Source organism: Vombatus ursinus, unplaced genomic scaffold (genome assembly GCF_900497805.2).
Source record: "Vombatus ursinus unplaced genomic scaffold, bare-nosed wombat genome assembly UNPS02014158.1, whole genome shotgun sequence".
NCBI lineage: Eukaryota > Metazoa > Chordata > Mammalia > Diprotodontia > Vombatidae > Vombatus > Vombatus ursinus.
In genome coordinates this window covers 6,482,738-6,493,782 of record NW_020953936.1, presented here as the reverse complement: position 1 = coordinate 6,493,782, position 11,045 = coordinate 6,482,738, and the positions used below count along the sequence as shown (strand labels likewise).

Below are 11,045 nucleotides of genomic sequence, written 5' to 3'. Positions count from 1 at the left end.
GTAGAAACTCTTTCCACCTACTATATATTTTGAGTGAGTTCACGTGGGATGTTTGCCTTCTCAACGGATGGGGGAGGGGCAGGGGAGAATTTGAAACAAATTTTTTTTTAAATGTTACAAAAAATTTAATGGAATTGGGAAATATTTAATGGGATAAATTAAAATGTTTAAAAAAAAAGAGGAAAGAAAGAAATTCTCTCCACTTGGGCGGTTTGGCAGCCTATCTGTAATTTTAAATCTTGGAGGGTTCCCTGGGGGCACTGAGAGGTTAAGTGATCACATGATCACACACTGGTGTTAGAGGTAATATTTGAATACTGGTCCTAAGGATTCCGAGGCTAGTTCATTATTCATTACACTATAAAGCCTTTTGGACATTTGAAAGAAAAAAAAATTTTAAAAACATAGCTAAGCACAGCTTCCCTGCTGATGTGTTGGCCATGCTGTTGTGCTGGTCAAGCCTGACAGCTACTCCTGTCCCCTTCTTGGCTTTTGTACTTAAGCCATCGGGTAGCTAAGTCAATGAGTTAGCCAAAGATACTGAAGAAATTGAGCTAAGTTCTCCCAGCCAATTAATTCTAAGGCTGCTTTTAAGGAAAAATTAGCCTAAACTACAAGGCAGATTGCTCCTACCAGGCCACTTCTTAGAGGTCCCAATGTCCTAAAGGTCTTGACCTTCAACCACCTAAATGGCTTTAGGACTCCTACTAGACAAACTAATCTCAAAGATGTGAAAGGCCTGGTGTAGGAAAGTTACCAGAGGGAAACCTTGGGTAAATAAAAACTAAAAAAGAGAAAAAAAGACAAACAAAAAGTCCTGTGTAAGTAAGGAGTAAGTCCCAATTCTTAATGAATTGGTTTGTGGGGAGGATAATGTAAATCTTTGCATTTCAGTGTGTCCATTGATCATAGACAGGAAAAGTGGAAAAGTAACAGGAACATCTAGGCCACAGCATGGATATTTCTAATACATTCACTGATCCTCCTCACAGTTCTGGGTCATTTGTAGGAAAGTAGCTAACTCTTCCAGTGCAAACTTAGTGCTAGTGTTGATAATGAAATCATCTCTGTACCACTACCCTCTCAGTTCCCCAGGTCATTATGTCATCTTCCTCCCTGGGACACTGTTGTATAGGGCAAGGGGGCAGAATACCAAATCTATGCACCTTTTGGGGCCTATGCTGAGGAGCTGCTCTCTTCTTCCTTGATGGCTGGATAAAAACTCCCTTTTTGCCATTCCAGGATTGCTAACTCAAGAATGCCCTTTCTTCCAGGCAAATTACACATTCACCTTCATGTGGTTCAAAAGAAAGGCACTTCCCAACAATATCACTTCTTCATCTCCCAAGGACTTTCCAAGAAGGATTTGTCTGAACTGTCCCTGGGAAAAGAAGACTTGCAAATTGAGGGGGAGTTGGAGGTAAATGGAGCCTTTTGAGGGGGTAGGAACTTTGAGAGTAGGGACTCTGAGCTGGGGATGGAATAAGGAAAGGTCAGAGAGGGTCAACCAGAACTATATCCAAATGTTATCTGTCCTCGTCTTCCTGGAAGCTAAATCTGAGAAACTTCTGGACTTTAGAACCCCTTCCTTCCTAAGATGACAGTGATTTGATAACTTCTGAGAAGTATGGCACTCAGCTCTCTTAGGTTATGATGATAAAGTTGTACAATGCTCACTGGACTCTTACCATCCCTTCAAGCTATTATCCTATGTCTCTCCTCCCTTTTTCAGACACAGTTCTTCAAAAAGCCTTGCACATAGAGGTACTATTCCTGGCAAGCCGAAGGGTTACCTTATTATCAGAGACTTATTGAAGGAGGAAATAATGGGGCAAGATGAAGGAAGATGAGGGTTGAAGAAAAGGAGTTGTTGTTGAATAACCTTAATTTTTTCAGTGATGATGAGTTGAGATCCTCAGCAAAGAAGGTGGAGATGGAGGAAGGCACCAGAAGATATGAGGGTTTAGTACAGCTGCTGTGGAGAGTGGGATGGAGAGTTGATTAGGGAGGGGTAGAATGATCACCTTGCTGCAGTGAGGGTCTAGTTGAGATTATATAACACATTTATATTGGAACTGATATGGTCTTATGATTTCCTACAGTTCTAGTTAGCAGTACATGAATAGGAGGGAATGAGGAACAATGTAGAAGTGACCCAAGGTTGGGTTTTGGCAAAGTGTTGTCAATGGTAGGACAAAGGGCAAGGGACTCAAGATTATAGAGTTGAATCGTACACTGAGGGGTTTAGATAATGAAAAGAGGAGAAAGTAGCTGATGAAAAGGTAATAATCTGTGAAAGGACTTGGAATTGAGGGAATGAAGGCTATAGTGAGGATAAAAATGTGGAAATACATAGGGAAAAATAGAATATTATGGATTATGATCAGACAGAAGAATTTTGGAGTTAAAGAATTTAGAAGTGGAACACTTGTGGGTGATGGCAAGATCAAGAGCATGATCATTTCTTTGGGCAGGAAGCTCAGGAAGAATGGCAGGAATAAAACATGTGAAGTGAGTAGATTGAAAACAATGGAATTAAGGGTATTTGAGAGACCATCAATATGTATATTAAAGTCCCCTAATAGGAATGTAAGAGTTGGGGTATTGAGAAATTATGAACCAGGAACTGAATTTATTGAAGAAGAAGAATGATGTCCTAGAGTGCATTAGATAACAGCCATCAAGATTTGGATTGGGGGGGATAAATCTGGAAATCATGAACCTCAGAGGAGGAGATCCTGCTGAGTGACAGTGATAGAAGTAGAGTCTAGAACTGGAGAGGGAAACAGAGTCAACAAGTGGAACTCAGGTCTCAGTACCATGAGATGGAAGGAGTAATAAAATCAGAGTTTTATATGAAAGGAAGACTGTTAAATAAGGAGCAAATATGTCAGAGAGCATAGTGCAAAGAGGTGGTAAATATGAAGACACTGTAGCTTACGTTGAGGTGTGTGGGCAAAAGCAAGCAGGCACTTGGGGATAAGTTGCAGGGTTTATATATTGGCAATGTGCTGGAGAAGGCCCTTGGGGGAGGGGTTTGGAGGTTGCTGGAAAAGGTTCTGGAAGCCAAGAAAGCTGGCAGGTCTTTGGTGAAGTCTTGTCCTGGGTGGATTGGCTGAGCCAGGTAATAGGAGAAAGCTCAGAAGAAGGTTAAAAGCCAAAGTCAGGAAGCTGGTGGTGTAATCTTGGGGGGTGCGGGAGGGGATGCTAGCTGCTGCAAGATACATGTTAAGACACAAGGCTCACATACAGTAATAATGATTGTTGTGATAATAACATATTGCCCCAATGGTTTCTCTTACTAGTTGACTGACTGACTAGGTCTAGGAGATGATAATGATTTATATGCTTTTTTTTCCTCTCCCTTGGGAATTCTGGGTTTCCCTTTCCCCCCTTTCACCAAAAGAGAAAAAAAGTCTCCTGTCTCTTTAAAGGCAAAAAACCCTCCCAAACTCTCCATCATTAAATAACACTAGTCAATGATGGTGACTACCATTTTTTAAAATATCAAGGGTAATAAATTCATAAGCAACAAAAAGACAATAATCATTTAAGCAACAATTCATTTGGAATGCCAGTCCCTGCATAGGAAGTGATAGAGAACAGAATAGGCCTTCCCCCTTCATTTTTCTCCTTGAGAAGGGAAAACAGATAGTGAATACTTCCAATACTGAATAGATCATAGAAACCTACCACAGACAGAGGAGGAGAAAAGGAAGGTGAGAGGGATTCAGTGTATGTATATATGGCTTACCAGCTCTCCGCAACCTACCACTTCCTCTGGCTTTGTTTGAAACTGTCCCCATACCTTGGGCTTCCCAACATCCTTGTTGGGTCTCTTTTAGGTCAATGGTAGTGTACATTTATACTATTTTTCTGCCTGAATATTCTGGAGGCAATACCTTCCCTGACAGATTCCCATCATTGTAGTGCTGCCTCTTTGCTCTAACACCTCCAAAGCTTGGCCAAAATAGATTTGTCATTTCCTCCTTCCTAGCATTCTCAACTTACTCCAATATGAAACGTCAGAGGTCCTGTAAACTCTGGCTAAAAGGCCTCTTGGTTGCCATGGTTACTCTCCACATCTTGGGTCCCCCAGGCAACACTGGCTACACTGGCAAAATAAGTAGGAGATAAAAGCTCTCTGTTGAGAGGTAGGGGAGGGGTTGAGATGAAAAGGTTTGAAATGATCTAGGAGAGGATAATGGTAAATCGATCAGTAGGGAATAAAAATATTGACCTGTCACAGTTAAGGACCAAGTGTTGAGATCAGACAGCATAAATTTATAGTGGATTCAACTATGGGGCCCAGGACCAAGGAAATTGTCCAACAGCATTCAGCAGCACAGGAATAGGAACAGAGAAGGAAGGAAGATAGATGATTGACTGATAGATTATAAAATAGAGAATTTATTAAGTATTTTTTATGTACTGGGCACTGTGCTAAGTCCTGGGGATACAAATACAAAAACAGTGCCAGTCCTCAAGAAACTATACTCTAATTGGGGGATGGAGAGATGCATATAATAAAGAGGAGCATGGGTGGGGTACAGGAGATGTCTAGGAAGTAGCTAGAGGGCTTTGTACTGGGTAAAATAAAGTAAAAGCTCACATAGATTGGAGTTCAAAGTTGTAATGGGGGAGTTAAAGACAGTGGCAGGACATTAGATAACAGAAGATGGTCTAGTGATGAGAGTAACTCTGTTAGTTTATTAGATATGAGTGGAAATAGGACAAAGGGATAAGGAACTAAAAGTTAAGAGTTGTAAGAGGCTGATGATAAAATGAAATTGTTATCATGAAGACCTGGGGTCAAATCCCTCCTAAGATGTTTCTAGCAACGTGATCCTAGAGCAGTCAAAGTCTTCATGCTTTCGTTTCCTGACAGTAAAATGAAGGGGCTGACTTCAAAGGCCTCTAAGACCACTCATGGCTTGAAATCAATGATCCTAATAGGCACTATCCCCCTGCCTCCCCTTTTACAAGAGAAAGGCGTAGGAAGACCTAATTTAGCAGATAAAGAAACTGAGGCCCATAATATATGCCTTGTCCAGTCATGCAGATATAGCAACTGGTAGAACTGGGATCCGTGTCCCGGATCCCCCAAGGAAAGATCAGCTCGCTTTCCCACTCCCTCCCCTTTCTGTTTCTGAAGCTGAACACTTGTGTTCACATAAGGAGCGACCGGAAGGCCGGACGCCGCGACCCGTCGGCCATGGGCCCCTCCCGCCCCGGGGGTCCGGCGCGGCTGCGTCTTCAGGGCGTGGCCAACGCCGGGGCGCGGTGGCAGCTTCGGGCTGGCTGCTACAGAGGCGTGGCTGCGAAAAAACAGCCATCGGCCATGCCCTCGTTGTTCACGCGGGAGGGATTTTTAAAACCTCTCCGAAAGTGCCAGGAGCTCGGGCTCGAAGAGAAAAGTGAAGAGCCCGGAAATTAAGGGCTCGGGCTCCGCGGGGCAGCGCCCTGGGCGGGGCCAGCCTCGAGACAAAAACGGCCAATCTCCCCTCGGTCACCCTCCAACCGCTCCGAGGATTGGCCGAGAGCGCAACAAAGGACAAGGGGCGGGACCGCCCTTCCCGGCCAATCCCGTGTGGCGAACGCTGTGATCGCTTCCGCGTGACGTCATTTCAGTGCGCGCGTGCTGGGGGGAGGGGATCCGGAATGACACCCGAAGTGCCTGATGGGGAAGGCTGTGCTGCTTTCCTGGGAACGGTTTCATTTAACATCCGAGAGGTGAACCCCCTGCGCGTCGTGGCCTTGGATGGCAGAGTCTGGGCGGGAGGAGGCCTCGTCTCACGGTGGTCACCCACGTGCGTGGGGGGGCGGGGCGTTCGTTACTTCCTTAGGAGATGGGGGAGGAGGCGCAGGGAGAGTGGTCCTGCTGGTGCAGCCGAGGGCCGGGGCCCTCTTATCTCTGGAGCGCCTGTTACACCAGATCCGTCTGGGGAACACTAAAAAAATATCGCTTGTCTTCCGGCTTTTGCTGGAATAGAACGAACATGATTGCTTCACCTGTGTATAATCAATCAGCCAGTACTTTTAGAATCTTAGAATTGGAATTAAAATCAGCGAACATTTATTGTTAACCTACTCTGTGGCTACCAAAGGGGGGGGGTGAGGAAGACAGTGCATACTATCCAAAGAAGTTTACAATCTTGTACTGCCTGTTTTTTTGTTTGTTTGTTTGTTTTGGCTAGGCAGTGGGGTTAAGTGACTTGCCCAGGGTCACACAGCTAGTACGTGTTATGTGTCTGAGGCCGAATTTGAACTCGAGTCCACCTGAATCCAGGGCCGGTGCTCTATCCACGGCGCCACCTAGCTGCCCCTAGTACTACTGCCTGTTAGGACACATACAAGAGAGGGCAATGATCTAAATTGTTATGTGATAGTTGTATAGGAGAAATACAAACAGTATTAGGAGAAAGCAATCAGCAGATATTTATGAAGCACCTACAGTGCTGAAAAAGGAAGGGCCATGAAGGAAGGAAAAGATTTCAGCAGTTGGAGAAGGAGATTTACATCATTCTAAATATAGGGAGTGGTGAGTTCTAAAGGAGCAAAGAAAGGCAGGATATGATTGAATATCTGCACAACCTGGTTAGGCAAGCGTACTCCCCTTGAATAGTGTGTTTCAAGGATTATAGCCTGAGAAAACTTCAAAGGAACTAGGTTCCTAGCCTAAAGATTTTGTATTTTATTCTGCTAACAAGGGGGAGCTCTTAATATCTTAACAGGAGAGGAACTTGATGGTCATCTAGTTTTTGGAAGTGGTTGCTGTTTGAACAGTTCAAGTGATAGGGAGCTCACTACTTTATAAATAAGTCATTGATCATTTTGAGATAATAGCTGTATTTGTTAATAAGGGCTTTGGGGATATAAAAGGACTGTGATAGCACTGTACAGTAAAGAAATGTTTAAGTAAATGTTAAGTGACCTGGTCTCTACTCCTAAGGAGCTTACACTCTTATTAGGGGAAAAGAGTATTATACTCTGAGAAACAGTTTTAGAAAACAACATGACTATATAGTTAAAAGTAAAATTCATCAGGGAAAGGCTCATAGAACAGATGAGACATAAAGGATCAATAAGATTTGGACAGACATTTCATTTGAGTATGTAGCCAGGATTGATATAGGAAGGATCCATAGAGATCATTACTAAACTCCTTCATTTTACCTTTAAGTAAACCAGTTCCCAAAGTAGTTGAATCATTTGCTCAAGATCACTCACACAAGTAAATTGAAGAGTTTGGATTAGAATCCAGGTTTTCTGACATCAAATTTAGTACTGTATGGGAGCTGAGGTTGGTGAGTCCATATTATGTAGTGTTTTGAGTGCTAAAGTGAGGAGTTTAAACTTAATCAAGAATTGGCTACCTCCTTGGGACACATACTTTGAGAGGACAAGAGTTTTGAAGAGAGAGACTTGCTAATTTTGGAGTTTGGTGGATTTGGAGAGGCCATAAAAAATAAGAAATTAGGGCAGGAAAAGCCAGACAGCTAGTCAGTCTGAGTAGATAACTATTCACGCTGTGTTGCCATTCATCTTGCATGCTCCAGGCCATTAGTTGTGGTAAAGAACTTGAGATTTTGGAAAACCTGAAGGCAGAATAAGAACTCTAGTCTTCTTGAAGATAGGAGATAAAGGGGCAGGATTTAAGAGATGAAAAAAGTGAGAGAGTTTCAAGGATGAATTTTGCAGTTTTGACTGGTACCCTAGGTCCTTCATGCCACAGATACTCAGGCATATCCTTTGCTTGCTTTTGACATCAGTGAGCAATGCTAGTGGAACAGCGGAAGGATAAAATTAATATGATGGCAGTATGCAAGAGAGATTTGAGAAGGTACTAGGTGCAGGAAAATCTATTTAAATGAAATAGCCTGTTGACTAGGGTGGTAGCATTTGAAGTATAGAAAAAGGGAAGACTGAAATAACTTTCAAAAGAAGAATCCACAAAACTTTCTGTGAGATGGAAGATAGCTGAGGGAGGGGAAAAAAAAATCTAGTTTTCAAGCTCAGGTGACTGGAAGAATGTGGTATTTTAACAGAAATAGACAAGTTTAGATTAGGAGCTATTTTGAAGGGAAAGCAGATAATTATGAAGTGAATTTGAGGTAAATGGTTAGGCATTCAAACAAGTATTATGAAAATAGGAATTTGGGAACTCAGAGAAAGGTCTGTGCTCAAGATGTTCAGTCAATTGCTTACCTTCTTTGGAACTCAGTTTCTACAGTCTCAGTTCAAATTCCAGATCCGCCACCTACTACCTTTGCAGGTTTTTGAAGATTATTTTCAAAATTGCCAGTTGAAGGATGAGAATTAATAAAATTTTCTGAAAGAATATAGAGTGGAAAATTGAGGACCTGATTGAATGTCCATGTTTAGGAGATGGAAGGATCATAGATTTAAAACTTGAAGAGAGTTCAGAGGTCATTTGGACCAACTGCCTCATTTAAGAAAATTAAGGCCCAGAGAGAGTAGAGGATTTAGCCAAGGTCATACAGGTGTTAAGGGGAGAGCTGCACTGAGGACCAAGAGAAGGAGGAGAAGAGAGGAGAGGGGATATGGAGAGGAGAACTGAAGGAAGAGAGAATGGTTGAATACAAAAGGAGAGGCGGAAGGATAGCATCATGGTCATATGGTCCAATGAAGTGAAAGAGAGTGAGGACCCACAGAGTTGTTGAAAATTTGGCAGATTGGGGAAAGGGAAAGGAACAAGCATGTATTAAGCGCCTACTATGTGTCAGGCACTTTACTAAACTCATTACAATTATTATTTCATTTGATCCTCACAACAACCCTAGGAGGTAGGCTCTATTATTATCTCCATTTTACAGTTGAGAGAACTGAGGCAGATAGAAATTAAGTGACTTGTCCAGGGTCACTTACCTGGGAAGTATCTGAGACTGGATTTGAACCCAAGTCCTCCTGTCTCCAATCCCAGCACTTCACAGTATCACCTAGCTGTTCTAATTAGAAAGTCTCTGGTGATCTATGCAAGTATTATTTCCAGTAGAGTGGTTGGAAATGACAAAGTGAGGAAGAGTGTCTATGATTTGTTAAATGAACAGATAGAGAAATGAATGCCTAATTTTTGACAGTACTCCTGTAAGGTGTTCAATCATGAAAGGAAGAACAGAAATAGTATGGTTTCTTAGAGGACTACGTAGGGCCAAGTGAAGGTTTTTTGTTTTGTTTTGCTTTTTTAGGGAGGGAAGACCTGTGCATCTTTGAAGACAAAAGAAAGGAGCCTGTGTAGTGAGAAGGATTGGAGATGTGTGACAGAAAAGGCATGATGAAATTAAGGATATAGAACAGGAAGGGCATCTAGTTCAGCCCCCTCATTTTATAATTGAAACTGAGACCCAGAGTGGTTAAGTGACTTGCCCAAATCACAAAGTGGCTAAACTAAGATTTGTATCCAGGGCCTCTAATTTCAAATCCTTTACTCTACTTTATCAGTCTGCATGCATGATTATACCTAGTTTTTCTGGGTAGGTGATTTCTGGCTGTAATCCTAGCTCCTTTGCCTTCCAGAATATCTTATTCCAAGTCTTCTGCTCCTTTAATGTGGAAGCTGCTAAAACTTGTGCGTTATCCTCACTGTGGCTCCATGATATTTGAATTATTTCTTTCTGGCTGCTTTCAATATTTTCTCCTTGACCTGGTTGCTCTGGAATTTAGCTGTATCAATTGACTTTTCCTTTCACTTGAACACTTAAAAGTCCATTGTAGAGTTATTAACTGGCCTAATTTCAATGTTGTGTCTCAGGGAATAGGGAGGCCTCAGAAGGAAAAAGAGGTGGGGAATAGCCAGTCGGAATAGCAGTTAGAACATACATTAATCAATTAAGTTCAATGTCTTATTATATGGGCATACCCCAAAACAACTATAAGAGTAACATCAAAGATCACTGATCATAGATCACTATAACAGATATAATAATAATGAAAAAGTTTGAAATATTGAGAGAATTACCAAAATGTAACAGAGACCCAATAAGAGCACATGCTGTTTGTAAAAATGGTGCCAGGAGACTTGCTCAAGGCAGGGTTACCACAAACCTTTGGTTTGTAAGAAAACACAATTTCTTTAAAGCGCAGTAAAGCAAAGTATAATAAAATAATGTATGTCTATAAGTTAATTTTTTGTCTCTTGATTTATATGCTTTCATTTCCTGTTTTTCAGTAAGGCTGGACTACTTAGCAAAAGGAAGAAGAAAGAGAGGATAAAAACTTGGAATAGTAGCATTGTTCACTTAGTAGTCTGTTTCCTTTTGTAACTGTGAATGGAGAAAATTTTTGTACATAATGAAGGAACAAAAATTTTATCTTTTTGTTGCAATTGATTATGTTTAGATAGGTTTAATTATCAAGCATAACATTATTAAATAGTTAAGTACTTTGATGCCATTATGATACCAGTATGATGAGCATTACATATTCATGTTTTATTGCTGGGCCACTCTTTTTCCAATGAAAATTATTCATTTTACTCCTGCCATTTTTAAAATTTTTAATGCCAATATTTGGATCCCACTTCTTCCTGTTCAACCCCCTCTTGCATCTTATTAACATATTAATCTCCTGTGTAGCTTTAGTCTCTCTACCTTTCCTTCTTCCTTTCTGCCTTTAAATGTATTCTTGTTTTCCCTATCAAGGAAAACCTATACTTAAGTCTTCTATTTCTTGTCTCCCTTTCATATTAAAGTTCTCAAGTTGAGTGCTGAATACTTACAACTTTCATTTCCTTATTGCCAAAACTCTTTATCTTTTGCATCCTGGCTTCCATTTTCAATATCTCATTGATACCACTTTCTCTAAGGGGGTCATCAGTGACTTCTTCCTAGCAAGATCTGATGATTTTTCCTTGTTTCTAGCCAAATATAGCAGAGATTGGGTATGAGCACCACTTTCTTTATCTCTCCCTGGCACCATTAGCCATTTCTTGTAACAAAAGGAAAATATTCCCCTTGCTTCTCATGTTTTTTTTCTCCTTCATTAACCCTTTGTTTGTCTTTTGCTCCCTTACTATGAAATACTTC

At 41.4% G+C, this 11,045-nt stretch overlaps 1 protein-coding gene across 2 annotated transcripts in view; it reads left to right on the top strand.

Annotated features, from left to right (window-relative positions):
• Positions 1-5,624: 5,624 nt before the first annotated feature.
• Positions 5,625-11,045, top strand: part of APTX (aprataxin) — a 30,774-nt gene continuing 25,353 nt past the window's right edge. The window contains exon 1 of one of the 2 annotated variants that reach the window (XM_027859069.1): positions 5,625-5,733. Coding sequence is in view for 1 of the 2 variants with exons in the window: in XM_027859068.1 (XP_027714869.1) it covers positions 5,762-5,810 (49 nt within the window). In the remaining variant the exon portion in view is untranslated. Of the gene's footprint in view, positions 5,811-11,045 lie in introns of both variants that reach the window. The other variant, XM_027859068.1, reaches the window with a different exon arrangement.